General features: G+C 49.8%; 2 protein-coding genes across 3 annotated transcripts; one reads left to right on the forward strand and one right to left on the reverse strand.

The window, feature by feature from the left end:
• Positions 1-414: 414 nt before the first annotated feature.
• Positions 415-12,868, forward strand: LOC111185755 (cellular tumor antigen p53). The gene is made up of 11 exons (XM_022595620.3): positions 415-550; positions 8,446-8,547; positions 8,685-8,706; positions 8,796-9,053; positions 9,476-9,662; positions 9,743-9,855; positions 10,086-10,195; positions 10,538-10,674; positions 10,762-10,835; positions 11,263-11,369; positions 11,931-12,868. Exons 2-11 carry the CDS (start codon positions 8,474-8,476, stop codon positions 12,010-12,012), a joined length of 1,164 nt encoding a protein of 387 aa, XP_022451328.1. The 5' UTR covers positions 415-550; positions 8,446-8,473; the 3' UTR covers positions 12,013-12,868.
• A 4,095-nt stretch (positions 12,869-16,963) lies between these two features.
• Positions 16,964-25,077, reverse strand: LOC111185833 (sodium/potassium-transporting ATPase subunit beta-2). 2 transcript variants are annotated; one of them, XM_022595802.3, is made up of 7 exons: positions 24,391-25,077; positions 22,485-22,613; positions 21,667-21,771; positions 21,344-21,480; positions 21,050-21,106; positions 20,171-20,269; positions 16,964-20,063 (listed from the first exon to the last, which is right to left on the reverse strand). In XM_022595802.3, the coding sequence occupies exons 1-7, from the start codon at positions 24,500-24,502 to the stop codon at positions 19,899-19,901; spliced, it is 804 nt and encodes a 267-aa protein (XP_022451510.1). In that variant the 5' UTR covers positions 24,503-25,077; the 3' UTR covers positions 16,964-19,898. The 2 variants fall into 2 exon arrangements, with proteins under 2 accessions (XP_022451510.1, XP_022451509.1); XM_022595801.2 differs by having other exon boundaries at positions 16,967-20,063; positions 21,344-21,549; positions 24,391-25,060.
• Positions 25,078-26,840: the final 1,763 nt, after the last annotated feature.

Raw genomic sequence — 26,840 nt, forward strand, 5'->3', positions numbered from 1 at the left:
TCATTTCAGAAAATGATAGGGGCTGTGACATTTTAGCTGTTGAGTACAAACTATCCAGCTATTTAGGAAGAGCAGTGTTCCAAGCAGAGGGAATGACAAGTGCAAAGGCTTTCTTCCTTTCACCTTCATATTTGACACAGTGGCAGAATTCTACCAAAATGGTTTCCACCAATTGTGCCCTCACGGCTCTGGCTCGTCGAACTTCCCCACCCCAAATTCTCAGTAGCTACAGTACCAATACTGCTAGAATCCTAACTCTCCCCGCAACCTCCTCTCCTAATCTCAGTTCCCATCGCCTCCGCCCGCAGGGGAATTGCTTGCCCTTACTTGTCATGGCGACTGTCCAGCTTTGTGCCAGGAGGCTCGCGAGGGTTGCTGGGATTGGGATTTTCCCCTCCCACGTGCTCCGGACTGGCGCTAAAAGTTTTGAGCTCTTCAAAAGTCCAGAGCTACCATCCTGGCCGCAGGTAGTAGCTGGGGTCCGGGGTCACCTGGCGTCCAGCCTCGGAGCGTGCATCCCAGGACGGTGACACGCTCCCCTGAGCTTCGGGTAAGCTCTTGACTGAGCCTCATGTGTCCTCTGTGAGTCACGGGCTCTCGGCTCCGTGTATTTTCAGCTCGTGGGAATAGAGGGGGCTGGGGGCGGGGCACTGGGGATTTAGCGATTTTGGGGGGGAATGCAAGCTTGGCTAGCGGCACCAACAGAGGAATGCAATGTTGGGAGGCCCGAGTGTAGATGATGGGGATGTTAGGACCAACCGAACTCCAAGCTGAACACTTGGGCGGGGGAGTGGGGCTTTGGGGAAACTTGAGCCGGCCTAAGGGGTTCTTCCAACCATTACCACCCCATCCCAGGGTGTGGGGGATTCCGAAATAAGACGCACAAAGCATCAAGGTCTGAGACTTTCGGATCTCGTAACTTTGGGGATTCGTGGCTCGGGATTTTAGAGCGTATGGCATCCCAGTGGAACCTCGGGCTCCATTCCGAAGTGGTTATTCGGGGTGATCCGGGAAGGCCAAGCTGCTAAGGTTCCATAACTTCCGGATCTTTGTCCTTCCTGGAGTGCTCTTTCCAAATGGCCCGTGGCTCCGCTAGAAGGAGAAAATCCGGTTAAAGACTGTCAGTCGTGGAAGTGGGACGTGCTAAATGAGAGATTTGCCCCCGAAGCCCGGCAGAACTAACCCAGCCTGAGAGGCCCGGGAGTCCTGTTATTGTTTGACTCTACATTTACATTTCTGCCACTTGCAGGAGCATTTCCGGTTTCTTTTTTCGGAACAGACCACTATTCACCCTATGTGAGGGAAGTAGAAAGAGAAAAGGTCTTTTAGACTAGTTCCTATTGCTTGCGGAGGGAGGCTGATAACCCCCTTTACTTTCCCCCCCCCCCCCGGACTACTTAGCTACCACTTTTGGAAAGGAAGAGGTATTCGTTTTCATGCAAACCTCAATCCCTCCCCCCTCTTTGAATGGTGTGCTCCACCCCGGTCGACTGCTAACCAGGCGGACGCTACCATTGCGTGGGATGGTTTTTTTTTTGCTTTAAGTGTCTGAGGGCAGACCCTGGGTATTTTCGAGAATGGGTACATCTGAGCATTAAACGATAAAAGAGTGTAACGATGGGTCGTTTGTTTGTGGCGGAGAAACAATTTCTTCTGTATTCGGCTTTGGGCTGAGACATTCCCATTTCGGACGCAGAGTGAACGTCTTGAAGCGGAAGGGGGGGGCTTGGAGAGGGGCGGGGCCCGAGGTCTTCTGTGCAGCTCTCCAGTCCCGGCTAGTTCTGGCCTGCGGGAGGCGGCGAACCCCGCGCGAAGTACGACCCGTAACCATTTTTCCCGCATTTTCATCGTTTAGGGCGCGGTCGCCTACCACGCACCTGCTACGAACCAGACACAGTGCGCTGTACTTGGCGTGCTTTTTTCTAAATTGGGGGTAGCATTTACACCCGCCGCCTATCAAAATAGAAGTTTCTCTTGCTTCTTCCCTATCTTTGACCCCCTACCTTTATTTTGATTTGTGTCACCGTGGATTATTTTTGCCTGTTGGAGAACTTCTTATATCTGTGAAATTCACCCATTTTATTGCATGTATCAGTGTATCCGTATTTTGCTCCTTTTTATTTTAATATATTCCTCTGAATGAATAAACCATCGATTGTTTATGCATTCTTTTGATGGCCTTTGAGTTGTTTCCCATTTGAGATTATTTTGAATAAAGCTGCTATCAGCATTCTTGTACAATTACTTTTGTAGTCATGTTTTTATGTTTCTTGGATAAATCCTTAGGAGTGGAATTGTTGGGTCATAGAGTGAGGAGTAGATCTATATATTTTTAAATTCTATTAAAAAGTTTTAATTATTCAAAGTGGTTGTACCATTTTACACTCCCACCAGCAGGATATATCCTGTCTTAGGATTTGGTTTGTCAGTCTCTCTAATGTGGCACATCATTGCGGTTTCATTTTGCAGTTCTCTGTTAACTTTGTTCAACAGTTTGCATGTGCTTATTGGCCATTTCTGTGTTATATGTGAAGAGACTGTTCAAGTCTTTTCCCCATTTTTAAAATTGGTGTATTTGCTTTTTGTGTTGTTGAGGTGTTGAAGTTATTTGTACATTCTGGATAGGAAGAGTGTATCTTTTGTCAGATACGTGTATTTTCTCCTGACCTGTTGCTTGCTTGTTTAACAGCTCTTAAGAGGAGCAGAAGATTCTTTTTTCTTTTAAGTGGTTGCTGTGACCTGTTCAGGAAATCTTAGCCCAAGGTCATGAAGATATTCTCTTATAGTTTCTCATATATTTTCTTCTAGAACCTTCTAACTTTAGGTTTTACACTTAGGTCTGTGAGCCATAATTAATTAACTGATAATTAAGAATTATTTCATGATGTGAGGTCAAGGTTCTGTTTTATTTTTTCTTATGGATATCCAGTTGTTCTAGCTCCGCTTGTTGAAATAGCCTTCCTTTCCCCACTGAATTGCTTTAATTGGAGCGCTTGGTCCATTTACATTTAATGCAATTATTGTTACATTTGGGTTTAAATCTGCTGTCTCAGTGGTATTTCCTATCCTTTGTTCTTCACTTCAAATACTTGAGGAAGACACAAAACCAATCTCACATAAACTCTTTCAGAATATAGAGGAAGTAACATTGCCCAACTCATTTTATGAGGCCAGCGTAATGCTGTCAGCATATATGTGCAAAAACCTGACAAACTTTAGCAAATCACGCCTAGTAATATATAAAAATGATAAATATATCGTCCCCAAGTAGAGTTTATCCCTGGACTGCAACGTTGATTTAACATTCAAAAAATCAATCAGTGTAATTTGCCACATTAACAGATTAAAGGGTAAAAATCCTATGATCAACTTCAATAGATGCATAAAAAGCTGTTGACAGTATGCAACACCTGTTTGTGATTTTAAAAGAAAAACCAACCTCCCAGCAAACTAGCAGAGGAAACTTCCTCAGTCTGATACAGTGCACCCCCAATCAAGTTACCATTAACAACATACCTAATAGTGACAGACTAGAGTGAATGCTTTTCCTCTAAGATAAGGATTTGACTCTGGCCTCTTCAGCATTGTAAATTAGAGGTCTTAACCAGGCAAGAGAAAGAAACATAACAATTGGAAAAGAAGAAATTAAATTGCTTTATTCACAGGTGGTATGATTGTGTACACAAAAAGTCCTAATAGAAAATTCATTTTCACACTATGCGGACTAATAAGTGATTGTAGCAAAGTTACAAGTTTCAAAGGCACTATACATACATTGTATTTTTATATAATAGCAACCTTGAATCCAAAGTCAAAAACATGGCATACTCAGGGATAAATTTAACAAAAGATGGACAAGAGCTCCATATTGAAAACTGCAAAATACTGCTGAGAGAATTTAGGAAGATTTAAATAACGGAGAGATACCGTATTCATGGATTAGAACACTTATTGGTGTTAAGGTGTCTGTACTCTTCAGAATGATTTAACTCAATGACTTAAAACATTGTTTGTAGAAATTGACAAGCTGATTCCGAAATGAAACAGTGGTACAAAGTTGGAGGTCTTAAGATACCCGATATCAAGGTTACTGTAAAGCTACAGTAGGACAACAACCAATGAATAGAGTATGGGAAAAGACATAAATATGGTAAATGATTTTCTACAAAGGCACCAAAGTGAATCAGTTGGGAAAGGAAAGTCTTTCAACAAACAGTGCTGAAACAACTGAAGCAGAAAAATGGATTTTGACCTCTACCTCACACCATACACAACAGTTAATTTGACATGGTTAATAGCCCTGAACACAAAACTTTCAGAGAACACAACATCTTTGTCTTGGTAGGGGTGGGTTACAGAGCTGTATCAAAATTTGTCAAGTTTTGTGATCAAAATAGTATGATGCCATTTCAACCTTTGTAAGTTTTACCTCAAAAACATTTGTGGGGTTGTGGGGAGTGGCTAGAGGTATAGATGAGACAAAAAAGGCAGAATGTTGATTATTCTTGAAGCTGTGTGATGGGTACTTGGGACATTTTTCTGTTTACCTTTTTATATGGTTAAAATTTTCCATAATTTCTATTTATTTTTCTTTTTTAGATATTTTTTATTTGGAAAAATACAGGTACAAAAGTAACATAACACATATCCCCACCAAATAATTTTAACACTTAACATTCTGTCTTATTTTTGTCCATATTTTAATTACACAAGTAATGTACGGATACCATCTTTTTAAATTTTTCTTTGTTAATAAAGCTAAAACCTCCTTTGACTCTACCCTCAGTACCCTAAGCATACATCCCCCTCTCCCTGAGACCATCACGATCATAGATTTTGTGAATTTCTATTCTTCTTGCCTGTGTTTCATACACATGTTTATAAGCAATAGTCATTATATATATTCATATTTCTCTATATATGTATATATATGTTGTTTTGTTTTGTTCCCTCTGTGCTGCCACGCAGCATGCTGGATCTTAGTTCCCCTACCAGGGATCAAACCTGTGCTCCCTCTAGTGGAAGCCCGGAATCCTAACCGCTGGACCACCAGGGAAGTCCCTCATCTTATATTTTTAAATTCCATGAACCAAATTACTGTGTTTTGCTTTTTTCTTGCAAATTGTATTTTCACCCAGCATGTTTGTGAGCTGTATTGGATTACATATACAGATAATTCATTTCCCTAAACCACTGCAATGAATACACCACGTTTCATTTACCTATTTCCTATTGATGGATAGTAAGGTTGTTTCTTGTCACCTGCCATTAGGAACAACGACATGAATATTTTTGTGCAAGACTCCTTCTGTCGCCCCCTGCAACCACTTTTCTAGGACGTCCACCTAGAAGTGGTTTTGTGGAGTAGTAAAATGTATGTGTTTTCAGTTTTACCAGATGCTGCCTTATTTCTTCCCAGAATCAAATTTTTTTTTTTTATTTTCCCAATCACATAGCTTTCAGCCAAAAATTTTTTTTACATCAGACTCTGGGTGGAGCCAGAGGAGCATAATTATTTAGAGCTTGGGTGTGGCTTCAGACAGCCCAGGTTCAAATCCCTGGCCCTGCCGCTTGGGAGCTTTCTGAGCCTGGGTAATTCCTTTAACCTCAGTTCCTCTCTTCTGATGATAGCACCTACCTTACTGGCTTTTTGAGAGGATTAATGAGATTAGCCACTGAAAGCAGTGGATCCAGATAAGGTCTATATAAACAGCCACCATTGTTATGATAGGCCATTGTTATGATGGCGATCAGGCCTGCCCCTCCTTTGGGTCCCAGCTGAGTTTATTGCCTTCCCACCAGGGCTGCCAGTGTAAATGTTCTGCCTCCGCACAACCATCATGACCCCCTGATGCTCATACCCATGGGAAGTACCTACTCTGAAGAGGTTTCCTAGAGAAAGAAACATTGAGAATTCAGTTGTAGCCGAGGTCTGAGAGAGGGAGACCTCCTATGTCCATGGGGCTGTCTCCCTGCAGTGGGACTGAGACCTTGGCCCACCATCCCAGGACAGCCCCTCCTGGCATGTTTACTAAACAGAGTTGTCTGAAGGAGGGGAACTAGCATGAGTGCAGGCAGGACCACAAAAGCCCCACCCCCTCGCAATCACAAAGCTCTCACTTTCCAACAATAATAGAGAACAAATAAAATTGGGATAATCATATAAAGAGAAGCATCTATTGAGCTCTGACTAAGTGCTAGGTGCTTTTCTCAACTCTTTATATTTCCTATAACAAGTGGGGCCCTATTTTAGAGCAAAGGACGCTAGGCACAGAGAGGTTAAGCAACCTCCCAAAGTTACACAGCTATTAGATGGTGAGCTTGGGGTGCAGGCCTAGCCTGTCTGCCTCCAGAGCCCAGGCTCTGCCACGTTTGCCATGGGAGCTTTAAGATAAGTGAGGTCATGCAGCAAATTTAAGTGACAGTACAACATCAAACCAAGGGCTTCTGAGCCCCATCTCTGTTGACACGAGCCTCCCTTCCATAAAAGTCTCAAAGTTATTTTGATCATCGATCCAGGGGGAACCCTAGTCCTTCCCCCCAAGGCAGATGTTTGGGGTCCCGCTGCTGTCCCCTCTTGCCTTCCTCCATGTACGTTCATGGTCCATCCTCCATCAGCTTTGGGAGCTATGATAAGAGGCCCTTTTGCCAACCTCTCAGTTGGCAGACTTTCATCGCTAAAATCTGCACCTTCAGACTTAACTGATTACAAATGAGAGCTCTGCAGGTTAGTCTGTAATGAAGTAAGCCTCTTAATCCTAGACCTTCGAACAGTCATTTTTCATAAAAGCTCATTCACTCACCTGTGTGTGTTGTCGGCTGGTCACTTAACCTCTGTGAGACTTTCTCACCTGTCAAGAGGCAGGTGTGGTTATTGGGACAGATAAGGTAACCCACGTGAAAGGATTTTTTCACACTCTAAATACACAGGAAAGCAGGTTCTGTATCAACATAAAGGTGCAGGTGAACCTTAAGGGAGATTAGAAAAGAGCCGCTTGCTTGGGCGTGGTGCGGGAGGTGTTTGTCAGTGCCATTGAGACAGCAGGAAAAATGTACTGAACAGGGACTTTTTCAGTGGCATGTTTCTGAGCAAAGCTGATGACAAATTTGGCATCAAGAAAGAGGGCATGGTGTAACAAAAGATCAAGATAAAAAAAAATTAATTACATGGGACTGAGTGAACTGGTGAGGATGATTATAATTTTTGTGACTTTCTGTTTGAATAAAAAAAAAAAATCCCACAAGGACTCAGAGGCCAAAAATATACAAATCAATTTTCACTGCAAAGTAAAGGAGCTGTTACAGTGGAGGATTCCTGGACTGAATGTCAATATTATGACATAGTGTGAGTGTGTTTCGTGTTTGGTAATTGCAATCATTGTTGCCTTCGTTATGGTGATGCATTTAGAATGCTTGGTGTCAGTCTGTTTATCTCTTGTAAAAATAAAATACAGCGTGTGTGTGAAAAAAAAAAAAGAATTCACACATGAGAAAAAAAAAAGAACTATGCATAAAGTCTTACTTACTCTAAGGTTCACCTTGTACCTCTCCTGTCATACAACTCGTCACTTTCCCCATCATATGTCACCAAATGCCAAAAAGAAATCTGAGTACTCTGCGGTCATGGCACAGGTATTTCTAAAGAGATGAACACCTGTTCAAAAATCACTAATCCGAGAATAAATATATGGGGAAATGAACTGGGAACAAAAAGCAAAAAAAGGAAAGAAAGAGGGCATGATGAAACCATTTGAAAGCTAGCCTGAGAGACGAGACGATGGCGGCAGGGCCGTGGCCCGGACCGCAGCCACCGCTCTGTCCCCTTTGTTCCCTCGACCGCTCGTAACCGCTCATGGCCCGGGTACGACGATTCACTTATTCACCCCAGTTATTGAGCCCAACCAGGTGCAAGGCATTATGCTGATAACTGGTGAACAAGACAACTTCCCTGCCCTGCCGAAGTTTATATTCCAGTAGAGCAGCGGTCCTCAGCCTTTCTGGCACCAGGGCAGCCGGTGGAGCTCAAGCACCGGAGAAAGGAGAGGGTGCTAGGAGATGAGGTCAAAGAGGTGGGCAGGGCCTGGGTCCTGAGGGATTTGTAAGCCGGGGGTGAGGAGCCGTCCCAAGGGAGCAGGTGGGGAATGGGCGGGTCAAGGGAGGTATCTTACCGCAGATGGAGGGAGTGGGCTGAGAGTTGCTTCAGCCTTATTACCACAAAGGAGAGCAGAAATAGGTAGACACTGAGGAAGGCTTCTGGATTCAGTGGTGGGAGGGTTGGAAGTCCCTCTCTGCGTGGTGAGGAGTCGGTGGGGTGGGGGGTCCTGCCCCCGTAGCAGATCCTCAACACCCTGGCGTGGTCTGCACACAGGGCTCCCTCTCGCCTCAGGGCGAGGTGACCCTGGGCTGGGTATGTCTCACACCGGGTCCTCGCCTTTCTCCCCCCAGTGGCCACACTGCCTCCCAGGGAGCTGTAATGGAGGAGTCGCAGGCAGAACTCGGCGTGGAGCCCCCTCTGAGTCAGGAGACGTTTTCAGACTTGTGGAAACTGTAAGTGGAGGTCTGGAGGGAGGGGCAGGTTCACTGCCGAGCCTCTAATAACCCTGCCCCACCCGAGTCCCCAGCCCCCTAAGTAGAGACCTGTGAGAAGCAAAAACCAGTACTGACTTTCTGCTCTTGTCTTACAGGCTTCCTGAAAACAACCTTCTGGTAAGGGCTGGGCTGCGAGAAGGGCCCAGGGGCTGCAAAGCTGGGGGCTGAGAACCTGGCCTTCTGACTCTTGTCTCTCCCGTCCACAGTCCTCTGAGCTCTCCCCAGCCGTGGATGACCTGCTGCTGTCCCCAGAAGACGTCGCAAACTGGCTGGATGAACGTCCAGATGAAGCCCCCCAAATGCCAGAGCCCCCTGCGCCAGCTGCCCCCACCCCAGCCGCCCCAGCACCAGCCACCTCCTGGCCCCTGTCGTCCTTTGTCCCTTCCCAGAAGACCTACCCTGGCAGCTATGGGTTCCATCTAGGTTTCCTACATTCCGGAACAGCCAAGTCTGTAACCTGCACGGTAAGTGGCCCTGAGGGGCTGGCTTCCCTGTGACAATTCGATGTGTGGCCCCTGTGCCCCAGGGTTTCTCTGTACGGAACTCTAGGGTTCCACTTCAGCCTTTTTACATTTTACCTAGTTAGTCTATGACCTTTGACCCCAGTCCCAAAGTTGCATTTCCCCCCTCGACCTTGGGGTTTCATCCTTCCCATCACATTCTCAGCGTCTGTCGTGAGGCCATTCTTTTTTTCTTTTTTCTTCACTCTCATTCACTCTTTGGCTTTTGTAAGTAAGCTTCTGGGATGTAGGAGCCCGACCGTGCCATCTCTAGCTACCCTCCCCCCACAGAACATGGCTTCCAGTCGGTACTTATGCAGTGTTTGTTCATTTGACCCCTAGGTACTTGTGTCCTGACCTTCCATTCATTCTTCCTTCTCCTCCAGTATTCCCCTGCCCTCAACAAGCTGTTTTGCCAGCTGGCCAAGACCTGCCCGGTGCAGCTGTGGGTCAGCTCACCACCCCCGCCCGGCACCCGGGTCCGCGCCATGGCCATCTATAAGAAGTCAGAGTACATGACGGAGGTTGTGAGGCGCTGTCCCCACCATGAGCGCTGCTCTGACTATAGCGACGGTGAGCAGCGGGGGGCCGTGGATGGGCAAGGCTGGTGCCCGGAGCCCCCAAACCCCTAATTCCTCCATGATTGCTCTCAGGTCTGGCCCCTCCTCAGCATCTGATCCGGGTGGAAGGGAATTTACGTGCTGAGTATTTGGACGACAGAAACACTTTTCGACACAGCGTGGTGGTGCCCTACGAGCCGCCTGAGGTCTGGTTTGGCCACTGGGGTCTCTGGGGGAAGGGGGCCAGAGGGGTTTGTCAGTGACCATCCAGGTGGGAGATGGAGGGCTTTCTCCTTCCTTGATCTCCCACAACCCGGTGAGGTGTGCAGAGCAGATGGGTTATCCCCATTCCACAGCTGAGGAAACAGAGGCTCACAAAGGCTAACAGCTTCCCCGGGGCTGCATAGCCTCACCTGGGGCCTGTGCTCTCTCCCAGGTTGGCTCTGACTGTACCACCATCCACTACAACTTCATGTGTAACAGCTCCTGCATGGGAGGCATGAACCGGCGGCCCATCCTCACCATCATCACACTGGAAGACTCCAAGTAGGGACAACACGCCGCCCTCCACGCTGGCATGCTCCTCCCTAAGCTCCGCCTCTCTCTATCCACTGGGCTCTGCCCTTCACCACTTTCTTCCGTGCTACCAGCCATCTTTCCCTCACTGCATCCCCTTGGTAGACTTCCTCTGCTGCTCCCTCCCAGTTCTCTTTTCTCCGGCTTTGGGATCTCTCTAGCCTGTGGCTTCTCAGTCTTCCTGGAGCTGGACCTTAGGATCCACGTAGGATGGGGGTGGTTGGGAGTAGGTGGGGCCTGGTTTACAGGAGAACAGGGAGGCGGGGCCCACCCTCCTTACTGCCTTCTGCTTCCCTCTTCTTACCTGGGTAGTGGTAATCTGCTGGGACGGAACAGCTTTGAGGTGCGTGTTTGTGCATGTCCTGGGAGAGACCGCCGCACAGAGGAAGAAAATTTCCACAAGAAGGGGCAGTCTTGCCCTGAGCTGCCCACTGGGAGCGCTAAGCGAGGTAAGCAGGCAGGACAAGAGGAGGCAGAGAGGGTGCAGTTCTGCCCAAGATTCACTCTTTTCTCGCCTTTCCTTGCCTATATTCCAGCACTGCCTACCGGCACCAGCTCCTCTCCACCGCAAAAGAAGAAACCACTGGATGGAGAATATTTCACTCTTCAGGTACCAAGTCTGGGAGAGAGAGATGCAGGCTCTTGCCACCACTCAGTGGGGGTTGGATAAGGGAAGAAAAAATATAAATGTAGCAGATGTGAGGTTAAGCCCAGTTTCTCTAGACATCCTTTCCCTGTCCATGGCGTTGACTCTTGTAGTTAATATTATTGGGTTGACAGATTTAAGTTTCAAGTCTAGCACTCCAAATGCTATTTTCTTCTTGACTGCTTTGCCTGTATTTAGGACATTTGCCATCAGGGGGCAGTGGTGCCTTGAGACAATGGCTCCTGGTTGTGCCTGACTTCAAACGCCAGCTTGTACCTTAACACACATTTTAAAGAAGCCTCTTCCAAAAAGAAAATTGTTAAAGAGAGCATAAAAACAGTTTCTATGATTTTGCCTAATACTTCTTTATCCCCTTCCTTCCCTGCCACAGATCCGTGGGCGTGAACGCTTTGAGATGTTCCGAGAGCTGAATGAGGCCTTGGAGCTGAAGGATGCTCAGGCTGGAAAGGAGCCAGGGGAAAGCAGGGCTCACTCTAGGTGAGTGGCCCAGGTCTCCTCCCCTGCCTTCCTGTGTTGGAAAACCATGGGATTCCATTCTAATCCTGCCTTCAAGGTAAAAGGCTGGAACCCTGCCATTGGGTCCCAGTCCTGCCCAAACATTCTTTAGTCTTCCTCTACTTTCCTGCCTCCGGGGGTCCAGGGGCATGGATATTTCTTTGCCATTTCTAACAACCCCTAGACCCTCAGAGCTAGGGTCTCAAATAGGGGACTGATAACTGTGGGAGTATAGGACACAGTGTCAGAGTTTGGGGTCAGATCCTCTGCCCTGCAAAGTACTGAGGAGTCCTTTGTGGCCTTGTTACTTCCCTTCCCAGGCTCAGTTTCCTCATTTGTCAAATGGGATAAGGGAAGACTGAGAGGTTAATACCCACAAGTACACCAAGGTGCTCAGTCAGCATGTCTGCCATTGGTGGTGACCATTTTAACTTAAGTTCTCCTTGCTCCCACCTCAGGCCCTTCAAAGCCCAGGTCCAGGAAGAGGGGCCCAGAGCTTCTCAGTCAGATGATGTCATCTCCCCTCCCCCTCTCTCCTCACAGCCACCTGAAGTCTAAGAAGGGGCAGTCTCCCTCCCGCCATAAAAAACTGATGTTCAAGAGAGAAGGGCCTGACTCAGACTGACATCTTCTGCTTCCTGTCCTCTATTGACACCCCTACCCTCGTTCCCCCCTTCCCTGCCATTTTTTGGGTCTCAGGGGCTTAAACCTCTGCTTGGTGCAGGTGTGCCTCGGAAACACCCTGGAATTCTTCCGTTTGCTTGGCCTGGGGCTCTGCTAAAGAGGTTGGCCTGCACTCATGGTTTTTGGGGGAGGTAGCTGGGGCCTTCCAGCTTAGCTTTTAAGGTTTTTACTGTGGGGAGCATTTGAGAGAGGTAGGAAAACGTTCCTGCATGTGAGGAACATTTTATAACCAGCCATACACTGGGTTGGAAGTCCAGTTCTCTACCATACTAGCCATGGAAGCTATCTTAAGTTGTTGAGTTTCTCCGAACTTGATTGTCCACATTTACAAAATGCTGATAATCATACCTACCTCACGGAGTTTGTTGTGAGGGTTAATGAAATAACGTATGTCTGACCCCCAAACCATCTTTTTATTACATGATGTCTGGGACTTAGTGCCTTTGTGGGTGCTGGTTCTGTGTCCCCCTTGGTGGATGATTTGATAGTTTCTATGACTGGATGGCTGGGCAAGGGGAAGGAATTTCCAAGTCCCTTCGCTCCTGGCCCCGCCAAATCCTATCTAACCTCTTGGTGAACCTCAGCACCCAAGGGGAAATCTCACCCTATCCCACGTCCTGGAGGATTCCATCCCTGGTGTATCTACCGAGATCTGTTTTATTTCCCCCAAATGCTCAGGCAGATTTCTTTTGTACTCTGCAGGGCACATCTGCATTTGTCACCCGCACCCTTCCTCTTCCCTTTTTATATCCCATTTTTATATTGATTTCTTATTTTACAATAAAACTTTGCTACCACCTGTGTGTCAGAGAGATCGGTGCCAGTGCAGGGTGCCTGGGGCCCACAGTGCAGGGGTGAAGAAGGGGGTGCATTTGGGAGGCAGCCACCTGAGTCTTCAGGGAGCATGTTTGGGGGGCCCAGCGCCCGGGTTCCAGGAGGAGAACAAAGCCTGGAGACTGGGTCAGTCCGCAGGCTGCATGACAATAAGGGAAGGGGTGACTCCATTCATAACTCGGGAACCAACTGTCCCCCTCTCCTCTCCTGCCAAGGCTGGCACAAGGTCTTCTGCTCCTGCTTCTAGGATTGGGCTTCTGCCCCCTCTCAGCCTCTCACCAAGGATTATGGGATTTAAATGTCTGATTTAGCAAGCCTGAGCCTCTGGGGTGGCCATCTGCTCCACGGGAAAGGGGCAGGATACCTGGGTGCCCAAGGGGAAGGAGGGCGGGTGCTAATGGATGAGGAGAGCAGGGGGAGGCCTGCCAGCCAGGGTCCCCAGGAAGTGGGGGCGACTAAGGTGAGGGCTGGGATGTGGGACTGGGGCCTTCCCAGCATCCCCTCATCCGGGCCTCATGCCAGCCAGCTGAATGAATTGAAGCTTTAAACTCTGCCAGGAAAACCTTTCAAAGGGTTTCTTGGGGTAGGGAGGAGAGTCGAGCCTGGGGAACCCAGCACTCTCCCCAACCATTCTGTCCCTTAGTGCTGCCAGCTCCCAAGGAGGAGGGCTGGGGGCGAGCTCTCCCCATCACCGGCTGCAGCCTGAGCCAGTGCTCGGAGGGATGGCCGGACAGTGGGGACGTGGCTCATCCTGCCACCCCGGGGGCAGAGAGAGGGGAGTAAGATCCAAAGGGGCTTCTGGGGCCACTGTCCTCTCAACCTGGCTTAAAGTGCCTGTGGGAGTCCCTTGGCTTACCCCGAGGATCCCAGACAGCTGTGAAGCCACTCGCCCTCCCTGGCCTCAAAACCACCTTTTTTCTTCCCTGCTGGGGAATGCCAAACACTCCCCAGGAGACCCAGAACCACCTCTTTTAGAGACCTTTAACTTTGCCATCTCTCCCTACCAGCCAGGCCCTTGGCAAACCAGAGCACTTGAAACTCATTCCATCGTCTCACTCCTGTAGACAGGTCACCTTGAAGCTCTCTTTCTGACCAGTGTCCGGCACCCCCGTATGCTCAGCATTTCTCTCGAGTGTATCCTTAGCTCTGTTTTTATTTCTGCTGTACTGCTTCAGAAAGCAGATCCATTCTGGCTCTGCCAATCCCTTTGTGAGCTGATAGATTACTGGTCTGAGAATTATTAGTCCTGGGTTTTCAGGCCAACTCTACTAAGCTGTGTGACCTCCAATGAGTCCCTGACCTCTCTGGTCCCACTTGCTCACTTCCTCCCCTCTGGTTGTGTTCATTCCTCTGACAATCTAGCCAGCAGATATTCATTGATTGTTGCCTTACTCTGTGCCCAGGACTGTTCTAGGCTGTGGGGGCCTGTGGCAGACATGGCCCCTGCCCTCAGGCTCAGAAAGCCCAAGTCCTGTCCCACTAAGGTTTGGAATAATTATAAAAACTTACCTCCTTGACTTCAGGAACACAGGGGTCCCCAAATCTATAACACCCAGCAGAAGTTGTATAATGAGGAAAATGTCAAGCCATAAATGCTTTCACTATTTAAAAAAAGAAAAGGAAAAGAAAGCAACCTAGCATGCATCCTAAAAATTAAAGATATAACTTATTGAAAGAGAAAGCAATCTTGGTTGAAAGGATAGATTCAAAAGTAGGGCTTTAAAAAAAAAAACACTTTAAAAGAAAAGAAAAACTCAAGCGCTTGACTGAGGAAAAAAAAAAGCGAGGGCCAATTGATCCAATATTATTTAAACTATTCCAGACCATAGGAAGAGTGGAATCTCCAATTCATGTAAAATTATTGTGGTTTCATTAATATTAAAACCTGATCAAGATACTAAAAAACTAGAAGCCAAATTAATTTATAGAGATACAAAATCTCTAAGTAGTATCAGAATACATTGATGAATCAAAAGAGTATTAACACTATAACCAAGTAGGGCTTATTCCAGGAGCATAAAGTTGGTTTAATAGAAATCTATCAACATTATTCATTACATTAACAAATTAAGGGAGAAAAATATGATCATATCAACAGATGCTGAAAGGAATTTGATTAAATTACAGCAGCCACTCCTTTAAAAAAAAAAAAAACACTTTAATTAAAATAGTAATGGAGCGGGCTTCCCTGGTGGCGCAGTGGTTGAGAATCCGCCTGCCAATGCAGGGGACATGGGTTCGAGCCCTGGTCCGGGAAGATCCCACATGCTGCAGAGCAACTAAGCCCGTGTGCCACAACTACTGAGCCTGTGCTCTAGAGCCCGTGAGCCACAACTACTGAGCCCACGTGCCACAACTACTGAAGCCCGCACGCCTAGAGCCCGTGCTCTGCAGCAAGAGAAGCCACCGCAATGAGAAGCCCATGTACCGCAACAGAGTAGCCCCTGCTCACCGCAACTAGAGAAAAGCCCACGCGCAGCAACGAAGACCCAATGCAGCCAAAAATAAATAAATAAAAACAAATTAAGGAAGAAAAATATCATATCAACAGATGCTGAAAGGAATTTGATTAAATTTCAGCAGCCACTCCTTTAAAAAAAAAAAAAAACCTTAATTAAAATAGTAATGGAGTGGGCTTCCCTGGTGGCGCAGTGGTTAAGAATCCGCCTGCCAACGCAGGGTACATGGGTTTGAGCCCTGGACCGGGAAGATCCTACATGCTGCAGAGCAACTAAGCCCATGTGCCACAACTATTGAGCCTGTGCTCTAGAGCCTGTGAGCCACAACTACTGAGCCTGCGTGCTGCAGCTACTGAAGCCTGCGTGCCTAGAGCCCATGCTCCGCAACAAGAGAATCCACTGCAATGAGAAGCCCGCGCACCACAACAGAGTAGCCCCCACTCTCCACAACTAGAGAAAGTCCATGCGTAGCAACAAAGACCCAACACAGCCAAAAAAATAAATAAATAATTTTTTTAAAAAAAGTAGTAATGGAGGGACTTCCCTGGTGGCGCAGTGGCTAAGAATCTGCCTGCCAATGCAGGGGACATAGGTTCGAGCCCTGGCCCAGGAAGATCCCACATGCCGCAGAGCAACTAAGCCCATGTGCCACAACTATTGAGCCTGCATTCTAGAGCCTGCGAGCCACATGTGCCATACCTACTGAAGCCCGTGCACCTGGAGCCCATGCTCCACAACAAAAGAAGCCACTGCAATGAGAAGCCTGCGCACCACAAAGAAGAGTAGACCCGCTTGATGCAACTAAAGAAAGCCCGCGCACAGCAACGAAGACCCAGTGCAACCAAAAATAAATAAATTTATTTATTTTTATAAAAAATTATAGAGAAGAATAAGTGCCCCAAAATAGCCAATAGTTGTTTTTAAAAAGGAGGCTTACTTGCCTTGCTAGATATCAGAAAACATACTATAAAACTACTGGAATCAGATCAGTATGGCTTGGTGTATGGAGCGGTAGACAAGCCAGTAATGAATCCAGAAGTAGATCTCAGCATACAGCAAAATGTATTATACAACCGAAGTTGGCATTTCAATTCAATGGGGGTAAATTAAGGATATTTTTTAAATGAAGCTGACACAACTAAAAAATAAAAGTAAACCAGACTCCCCATTCACACCACACACAAAAAGAAACGAAAATAAACCAAATATGGGAATTCCTTGTGGTCCAGTGGTTAGGACTCCGTGCTTCCACCGCAGGCGGCCCGGGTTTGGTCCCTGGTCAGGGAAGATCCCGCAAGCCGAGAGGCACGGCCAAAAATAAATAAAGTCAGTTTAATTTTAAAAAAAATAGACCAAATGAATTAAGGTGAATGTAAAAATTGAAATAAAATCCTGTCAAAAAAATTTACAAAACGAGTATACACTACTGACTGGAAACCCAGAAACTGCAAAAGAACAACTAAAGCATATTTGACTATATGAAAAACTAACCAGGAATTCCCTGGCGGTCCAGTGGTTAGGACTTTGCGCTTACACTGCCGAGGGCCTGAGTTCAATCCCTACTCGGGAGAACTAAGATCCCACATGCCAGGAGGTGTGGCCAAAAAAAAAAAAAAAAAAAAAGGAAAAGAAACCACTTTTTTTGCGGTACACGGGCCTCTCACTGTTGTGGCCTCTCGTGTTGTGGGGCACAGGCTCTGGACGTGCAGGCCCAGCCGCCATGGCTCACGGGCCCAGCCGTTCCGTGGCATGTGGAATCTTCCCGGACCGGGGCACGAACCCATGTCCCCTGCATCGGCAGGCGGACTCTCAACCACTGCGCCACCAGGGAAGCCCAGAAACCACTTTTAACAGTAAAAGAAACCACAAACTCAAGAAGGAAAAAATCGATTGGGGCAAATTCTACAATGCATAAAACAGTTTATATCTACAACTGTCAAGGAGCTCTAACAAATTAACAAGGGAAGAACGACCCAATAGAAAAAAATATTATGCAGCCATTTAAAAAAAAAAATTAGAGCTCTACCAGGCCAGGTGAAATTGAGTGAACACAGTGAGATGCACAAAATTGTGTATAATATGATCTAATTTTGGTGTAACAATGACCAAAACCCAGCAATCCCTCTGTGTGTGTGTGTGTGTGTGTGTGTGTGTGTGTGTGTGTGTGTACTATGCATTCATGATAAAACTGTGGATATATGTGTATGCATAATAAAGTTATTTTTCAAGGCAAATATTGAGGAACTCATTGCAAACAAAAACAAATAAGCCCCAAGAAAATAAAAATTAGCTATAAAGCCATCCACAAATACCACAATCAACACTGTGGTATAGACTCATCCATCCTTTTTCTCTACGCTTGTGTGTGTACTTTTTTTACGCACAAAACTGGGCTCCTACGGTTCATATTGTTTTGAGATCTGTTTCTTCTGATCAATTTTCCTCTCCTGTCTCTGGGCATTTGCTGATGCTAGTCTCTCCCCCTAAAACCACCACATCCTTTAAGCCCTTCGAAGCCCCCACAGGGAGTGGGTGACCACTCTGAATTTTGTCCTCACCAGCTTTCTCCCCTTCCTGGAAATACATTTAGGTCTACCTGGTTTGAGAGTTTCTCGTGTGCTCCTCCCCTTTCCCGTTAAACTGGGGAGCTCCTTGGGGGCAGGAACTCTGCCTCTTTCATAAGTGTGTCTTCCTGGTGCCTAGAATGCACAGAGTAGGCACTTTATAAGTATTGCTGTAGGAAAGGACGTAGGCTTCTTGCCTGTCTTGTATTGAGTGATCTCAAGATAGTATACGTGATGGAGCAATCTAGGAGGTAGATGCTTGGACACTGGATGGAAGAGATCAAAGCTGGGGAGGGGGCCCCCAAGGGCTGGGTAACTCCCGGGTCACCCAAATCCACCCCCCACCCCCTTCCCAGGGCTCTTCCAAATGCTCAGAAAGGAACAACCTGCACACAGGGCTCCCTGTATGATATATATTTATATATATAATTGCTCTCATTTTATTGTACTTTATCCTCTTTTTACAGTAGATCTGACACAGGCATTAAATAACTGCAGAGAGAGACCAGTGGGGTGAGGGGAGTGCAGGAAGACATGGGGACCCAAAGGGAAGAGACTCAGATCCAGCGAGAGAAAAACAGGGGAGAGTCCATCTGTGGGTGGGATGTGGAAGCTGCAGCATCAAAAAAAAAGGAAGTCAGAGGGGAGGAAGTGAAGGACGTGGGAAAAGAAAGAGTTAAAATGCCTCTATAACTCAAGATCACAGGCAGTCCCTCATTTAACATTCTATGGGCACTATGGGGTTGTTTAAGAAGGCAAAGGGGTCTGAAGGAGACGGAGACAAGAAATTCAGAGCCTTAGATGGAGGAGGTATTTGCAATTTTCAGGCTGGCATGCAGAGAAAAAGGAAGGAGTTAGTGATTAGTTGATAACTTGCTAAGAGAAGCCAGAGAGAGAATGGTGGGGGCATATCTGGGCCCAGGGGAAGGAGGTGGAATAGTCCCATAGCCAGCTGACGTTTCCAAGGTGGCCACTGGGGACCTAGCCAAAATGGCTGCCCCTCCCCCGGGGCGCCTGGGAAGTGGAACTTGCAGGATATTCTGGGAACGCGAACAGGGGGAAGGGAGCCATCGGCAAAAACAAAGTGGACATTCAGCCTAGGTCAACCCCGCCCCTCTGAGTGCCTAGTTGGGTGACAGGAGGGACCAGAAGAGAATTTTCAAGAACCAACATGGACTTCTTCAGACCCTCATTCCCAGCTCACGTAGTCAACGTGGGGTGAGAAGCCAGATGTGCCAGGAAAGAGGGAAAAGGCCACAGAGCCACCTTGTCCTCAGTTACAAACGGCCCCCCTTTCAGTGGAGGGAATGGGGATGGAGAAGACTGGCCAGAGGAGCCAGACAAGTCAAAAGCCACTGAGACAGCGACTGTTGTAGATAGGCAGAAGGTGTGGGAGACAGAGGAAAGTGACAGCAGCTGAGCTGGAATGAGGGATAGAGGGCCACACTGGTGACCACTCTAACGTACAGAAATATTAAATCCCTATGCTGTGCACCTGGAACTAACGTAGTGTTGTAAGTCAATTCTCCTTCAATTTAAAAAACAGAATTGAGCGCCACCTCAGTGTGTGGAAGTAAGGGGTGAAATGAGATATGTGCGTAGGTGGGTGGGTGGGCATTTTCTATAGCTCTCAGGGGATAAGAGGGCGGGACAGGTGGGTAGCTGTGAGGACACCCCACTCAAAGCTACTCCAGGCCTAGAAAGGCTCCCAACTCCTCTGTGACCGTCTTGGGGTCCCATCTCCCTGTCTCTGACTGAGCTAGGGTGGGAAGAAGATGGTGGAAAATGTGGGTAGCCAGGGAATCACGACAGACATCAGGCCGGGTTCAGAAGTAAAGGAAAAGGGACTCAGACAAGCCAGAGCTCTGTTATAAAAAATACCTTTGGGGTGGGTGAGGGAGGGATCAGGCAGGGTCAGGGATATTCCAGAAGCATCCGTAGGAAAGAGGTGGGGGCGGGAGGAAGGGGCCTCAGGTTTTGTTGATGCGGAGTTTGAAGGCCACGCGCCCAGCAAACTTGTCGCGCTCGTCGTCAGTGGCGATGTTGGCGGCGTTGATGCGGCACTCCACGTTCACCTCCACGTTGGGGGTCACATTCAGGAACTTCACGGCCACCAGGGGCTGCGTGTAGTTCACCTGGGCCAGAGGAGGAGAGCGAGGCTCCAGGCCCGCAGCAACTCGGCCTCCTCCCCAGGGCCCCGCTCCCCTGCAGGAACCAGCACCCAGCCTCCCACGGGACTTACGTGGAACTTCTTGCCGTAGTAGGGGAAGTACATGAGGTCGATGCTGCCGTTAGCAGGGAACATGACGAAGTTGCCGAGATTCTCAGCATCTTCATCTCGCTGTGGGGGGCGCAGGAGGGTGGGGGAGAGCATGTGAGGGAACCCAGACGCTATCCAGACTTCCCTTTGTTCCTCCTTGACCCCCAAATTATTGTCTCATATCCGTATCCCTTGAGCGCGGAGGCTGGTGTGTTCGCGCGTGCGCAGGAGCGGGTGTCCCATCTCTTCCATCAAACTGGGAAGGCCTCCAGGGCGCTAATGAGCCTGAAGCCTCCTACTGCCCTCCCACCCCAAATTCTTACCCCATCCTCAGAAATCGGTTTCTGGAGCGGAGCCAAGAGAGAACAGATAAATGAGTAAGGGCTCAGTAGGAAACAAGGAGGGGGATGAACAAAGAGGGGCAGGAAGTTCCTAGAGAGGACAGAGGTGGGGGGAGCAGGGTTCCAAGGACAACTTAGTGGTGGCAGGTGGTGCTTACAGATCAGCAGCTACCAGATACCTAAAAAGAATTGAGGGATAGGAGAGACATGGGATGGAGAGCAGAAGACATGGTCAGGGAATAGAGGAGAACATGGAAGGATTAGGGAGGGAAGCCAGAAGCAGGGCTTTGGGTGGAGTCAGGAAGGGGGTGTCTATCCACACAAAAGAGCAGACTTCTGCATCCTAGAGAGAAGCAAGAGGGGTGGCAGCCCCTTGGAGTTTGAGCCATACTGGAGCCCACTCTTACCCCCTTGTCCCTAGAGTGATGGAGCTTCTGGGAGCAAAGAAGATAGGGAGAGATGAGTGAATGACATGGAAACCATGAAGGACAAACAGGTGCACAAGGCCCAACAAACTCACCTTCCCCACACAGGTAACATTCATGCTCTGGTTTGCTCCTGCATAGAAGTTGATGACCTGGAGCGAGGAGAGAGAGTCGTGAGGGTTAAAGAAAGAAGTTGTCAAAGACACAAGTATCCAGCCTTCCAACCACCATCTCAGCCTCCAATGGCCCCATCTCTCTTGTTCTCTCAGCCATTCAAATATCTACAAATCTCCCGAAGCGCAAGAGCCCCAGCAAAATAAAGCAGCTGCCAGCAGATGGTAGCCCCAGCTCCCTCCTCCGCTCCCCCTGGGAACTAAGGTCATGAGTACCCGGTTCATCTTGATGAAGACACAGGGCTGTCCTGTGCTGTAACCATAGTGGGTGGGGTCCCCAATGCCAGAGCAGTCGCCCAGCTGGGTCCGGTTGAACTGGCAGGCACGTTTCGGGTAGTTGAGAACTCCGTTATCTGGTTGTTCGTAATAGCGCCCAGGGAGGCAGACATCATTCTTTTGGGCTTGGATGGAGTCATTGTAAGCTACGGGGGGTGGGGGGGGTGGGGGGGGGAGAGTCACAGGCCTCATGTTCTGCTCCCAGGGTCTCCAGTCCCCTGCCCCGAGGTCCTGCACAGCCACATCACCAGCCCCATACTCACGCTCCAGGAATTTGTTGAGCTTCTGAACATGCTGGTCCCAGCTTTCAGTGTCACTGACATTGACAATGACATCTAGGTTCTCAGTCTTAGGGCGAATCATCAAGCCTAGTCAACAAAGGCGAGAGTGAGGGGTATATATAAGATGAGGGACCACACACAGAGGGAAAAAGATGGACATAGGGAACACCAGGGTGAGGGACAGGTGAAGATCCGAGATCGTCTTCCCGGGAGGGAGATCTCCTGTGAACATCTGCCACCTCCCCAGATCACAGAGCTCTCAGCTGTGGGAAATGGGAAGGCAGACTTCAAGAATTCCCCAGGGCTTCCCTGGTGGCGCAGTGGTTAAGAATCCGCCTGCCAATGCAGGGGACATGGGTTCGAGCCCTGGTCAGGGAAGATCTCACGTGTCGCAGAGCAACTAAGCCCGTGCGCCACAACTACCGAGCCTGTGCTCTAGAGCCTGCGAGCCACAACTACTGGGCCCGTGTGCCACAACTACTGAAGCCCACAAGCCTAGAGCCTGTGCTCCGCAACAAGAGAAGCCACCGCAGTGAGAAGCCCGCACACCACAATGAAGAGTAGCCCCTGCTCGCCTCAACTAGAGAAAGCCTGCGTAGGCAATGAAGACTCAACGCAGCCAAAAATAAAATAAATAAGTAATTAAAAAAACAAAAAAAAGAACTCCCCGCACATGGTGACTGGATCATCAGAACCGAACCTCTGAGAAGAGCTGACAGTTCTCAGCCTGTGAGTTCCTTTTGGATATCTGGGGGCACAAGAGCAGTTACAGTGGCTGGTGGGGGAGCCTCATCACTCACCCGGTGTGGCCAGTCGGTCCTGGTACTTGGGAGTATGATCAGAGACCGTCTGCAGCATCACCCACATGGTGAGGGTGAACATGGCGGTGAGGAAGCCATAGAAGACGAGGTAGAAGAGGAGGATAAAGGCTAAGGAGGAGGAAACAGGGTCAGCAGGTTCCAGGTCTCCCTCGATGACCTGACCTATCCCCACACACCCCTCTCCCACTCAGAGGTTCTGCACAGGAATGGATCGCAGAGCCTTGGGAAGCCTTCCCCTGGAAGCAAAAGGAGACAAGCTGAAAAGCGGCAGTTGTGTCTGGCTTCCAGCCATGACTCCCAGCCCTTCCTGATCCCACAGCACAGTGAAGCCCGACCTTGTGGAGGCCACAAGAGATCTAAACTCTTGTTGCTGGCACAACTCATAGTATAGGCCGCAGTCATTTTGCCACAAATTACGTTCTCAACTCCTCAACCTTCGTGGCCCTGAAAAGGCACAATATCTGATACTACTGTATCGGTACTCATGCTTGAAGCTGTCTAGCACGATGACTTTCACGCTGGCATTGGCCCCAATTCACAGCCAAACTCTTATCCCATCCCTCAGGGCGTGGACGTCCACACTCAAATAGCAAAATCTCTCTCTCAGAGCCCCACAAAAGCCAAACCTTGAATGAGGCTCCTGCCAAGCTACAAAGTCTCAGCTGTCCAGAACCTTCAACAGTCACCTACCCCCCAATTCACACACAGCACCCAGGGCAGAGGCAGGAGTAAACGTAGACCTCCAATAGCCTTTCAGGCATACAGCTGGTCCTTGGTGGATGTGACACGTCACTCTGTCACTCCTCAGCCTGGTGTGAGTACCTGCTGTTTCCACCACCCCAGACCCCCAGTCCTTCCATCTCAGAAGACACTTCACTCAAGAAGCCTTCTCAGATTCTCCCAAGCACTCGTGGATGCCTCTAGTCCCAGGGAGTGGACTTCAAGTTTCCTGCGGCAAGGACTGCATCGGACCCACCTCAAGTGCCCCAAGTGGCTGAGCTAATGGGGTCCGCGTTCAATTAGTGTGGATGAATTGTAAGCTGTGTCACACAATGTCTCCTGTGCTTCGACTTCCCAGCTTGAAAATCCCTTTCGGAAGAATTCCACCCCTCACTGGCACCTATGCCCAGCACGGGACCCTCAACCAGATGCAACTCCCTCCACGCCTCCCCAGTGGCGCCAAGGTATGGGTGGGTAAGGAGCCAAGCCACGCAAGCCCAGAGACACACTGGGCCGGATGATGTACATGTCTCACCACTAGTGACCACTCCCTCCGCCTGCGACATCTGAGCCGAACACCCAGCCCCGAAAACCTCCCAGTGTCACCCCGGCGCAACAGCCCCCCACCCGCCAAGCAGCCACAGAAGGCTCCAAAACACCCGGTAGTAGGACACAGACAACTTCCGCTGTGAAGAACCCCCTCCAACACACTCCCCACCTCTCCAAGGCCCGCCCGCTCATGAACGTTCCCAGGGTCCAAGGGGTGGGCTCGAGCTAAAAATAGACGGGGCTGGCTAGCTAGTGAGAGTCAGAGGGAGGGAAGGGTCTCTCTTCTGGGGAAGGGGGGGCGACTGTGCGGAGCTGACCGGACTCCGACAGCGAGCGCGAGCGCCGCGGCGCGGACACGCGCTCAGAGCCCGCGACCCCCCGAGCGAGGGGGCTCCGCGGGGGACGGGAAGGCGGCAGTGACCTACTTTCTCCGCCTCCGCAGCGGCCAGCCAGGGAGATTAGACCGGCGATTCGGCGCCCTCCCAGTCCAGAGCCCGGCAGGGGGGCCGGACGCCGGGGACCCGGGAAGGGAGCTGGGGCTGCGCCGGCGGGACCTCGTGTGCTCGGGGCGTCGCCCGGCGGACCCCCAACCCCTCGCGCGGCCGGCCCCGCATACCCCAGCTGGTTCCAGTGCGGCCCATGAACTGGTGCGTCCTCGGGTTCCACACGAACTCCTTCCACTCCTCAACCACCTGCCCGCAGCTCTTCTTCTCTTTCTGAATGACCATCTTGACGGCGGGGGGCGAGTCCCGCGCGGGGCGGGGGCTACGGAGAAGCCGGGGTGCGGCGCGTGAAGCACACTCACGCACCAGAACGCGCGGGAAGCAAAGGCAGCGGGGGCGAGGGAGACCCCTCCCTCAGATATGCAGCTGCTGCAAATTCCGGGGCGCAGGGCCACACGTTGCGGGGTGCTGGCGGCGCGGCGTAGGATGCACAGAACCTAGGCCCCCCCCCACTGCAATGAAAAGGGGGGGTTGTCCGAGCAGGGGAGGATAAAAAGAGGAAGGGGTGCGAACGCAGCTTCACTCCCCAAACCTCCCAGAAGCAAAACGAAAAGGGATGCAAAAATAGACGGCTGCAAAACCCGAGAGAAGCGCATAAAAAATCGGGGTGCAAAGGGGCAGGGAGAGGTGGGGGAGGGGACCGCCCCGAAATCCGAGATGCAAAGAGGCTGTGGAGGAGGGTCTGGTGACCGTTCAAGGCTCTTCTGCCGAGCGGAGACCGCCACACCTGCGGTGGCTCGGCCGCGGGGGTGGGGTGGGGTGGGGACGCGCAGTTGTGGGGGACAGGCAGGGATAGGGGTCCCCCGGGCGGAGGCTCCGCTCTTCAGCAGTGCGGGGCCGGCAGCCGCGGCGCTCAGTCTATATACTCCGCGGCTCCGGGGGTGCCCGCCCCCTTTCCGCCCCCCCAAGAGGCCCCGCCTCCTCGCTGCTGGCCTGGGCGACTTCATGCATATGCAAATTTGGAGAAAGGGATTGGGCCCGCCCCCCTGACGCCTCTTCAGGACCTAGAGGTCTCTCCCTTACCCCCACTCCAGGTACTGGACTAGATCTGGGTGAGTGGAGAGGATAGAGGGCGTGTCCGGGCGGAGTAGAGATAACCCCCGAGAGACACAGAAGACAGAGAGGAAAACAGATATATGCTGAGATGGGGGCCCCATCTCAGGCAGGGAGTTAGAAAGAGACTAAGATCCAGGAGACGGGGCAGAATGTGAGACGAATAGAGAAGGAGCCAGAGATCAAGAAAAACAGATCGAAGAGACCAGCTGAGGTACTACACCAGCCGGGCTGGAAGCTAGAACAGTCCTCAAAGAGATCAATAGAGGCCACCACAGGAGGGAAATTCCCCTTATGGGAGCTGCTACCAATCCCCCCCGACACCTCCTTCTCCAGTCCCACTGCCGCTTCTCCCACCACCTGGTTCTTTCCAAGCCTGGGGGCTTCTCTGCCTTCCCACCACATCCCTCATGAAACCCTTCCAGGGACTTCGCTGGTGGCGCAGTGATTAAGACTCTGCGCTCCCAATGCAGGGGGCCCTGGTTCCATCCCTGGTCAGGGAACTAGATCCCACGTGCATGCCGTAACTAAGGAGCCCGCCTGCTACAACTAAGACCTAACGCGACCAAGTAAATATTAGGGGGGCAAAAAAGACCTTCCAACACCACATTCCCAGCCCCCAATACTGCCCTGAGACCCCAGCCCTGGAGCCCCATCTGCTTAGGTGTTCTGCCTCCTCCCACCCCCATGTCTGAACTCCCCTTCTCATTTGCCCATTTGGGTCAACAAACATTTATTGAGCACCTACTAGAGACCTTGTGCAACCCAGCGCTGGGGAGGTAAAGTCATGGTTCTCACAGGGCTCCAGAGACCCACAGTCTAGTAGGGAGGTACATGGGCCTCCAAAGACCTCCTGTTAAGAATCATTATCTGGGACTTCCTTGGTGGCACAGTGGTTAAGAATCTGCCTGCCAATGCACGGGACACAGGTTTGAGCCCTGCTCCGGGAAGATCCCACATGTCTCGGAGCAACTAAGCCCGTGCTCACAACTACTGAGCCTGCGCTCTAGGGCCCGTGTGCCACAACTACTGAAGCCCACCTGCCTAGAGCCCGTGTTCCGCAACAAGAGAAACCACCGCAATAAGAAGCCCGCGCACCGCAATGAAGAGTAGCCCCTGCTCGCCACAACTAGAGAAAGCCCGCGTGCAGCAATGAAGACCCAACGTAGCCAAAAATAAATAAATAAATTTATCTTTAAAAATGTTATTTTCTTTTTAAAAAATATTTATTTATTTTGGCTGCGTCAGCTCTTAGTTGTGGCACACAGGCTCTCTGGTTGTGGCGCGCAGGCCCCAGAACACGCAGGCTCAGTAGTTGAGGCGCGTGGGCTTAGTTGCCCTGCGGCATGTGGGATCTTAGTTCCCCGATCAGGGATCGAACCCGAGTCCCCTGCATTGGAAGGTGGATTCTTAACCACTGGACTACAAGGGAAGTCCTCAAAATGTTATTTTCTTTATCTAGAATAACATTAAATAAATTTAAAATACCATGAAAAGTCAAGAGAAGAAC

The sequence above is a fragment of the Delphinapterus leucas genome, chromosome 19 (genome assembly GCF_059928025.1).
Source record: "Delphinapterus leucas isolate spDelLeu-1000000601 "Yukka" chromosome 19, BTC_Dleu_Yukka2, whole genome shotgun sequence".
Taxonomy (NCBI): domain Eukaryota; kingdom Metazoa; phylum Chordata; class Mammalia; order Artiodactyla; family Monodontidae; genus Delphinapterus; species Delphinapterus leucas.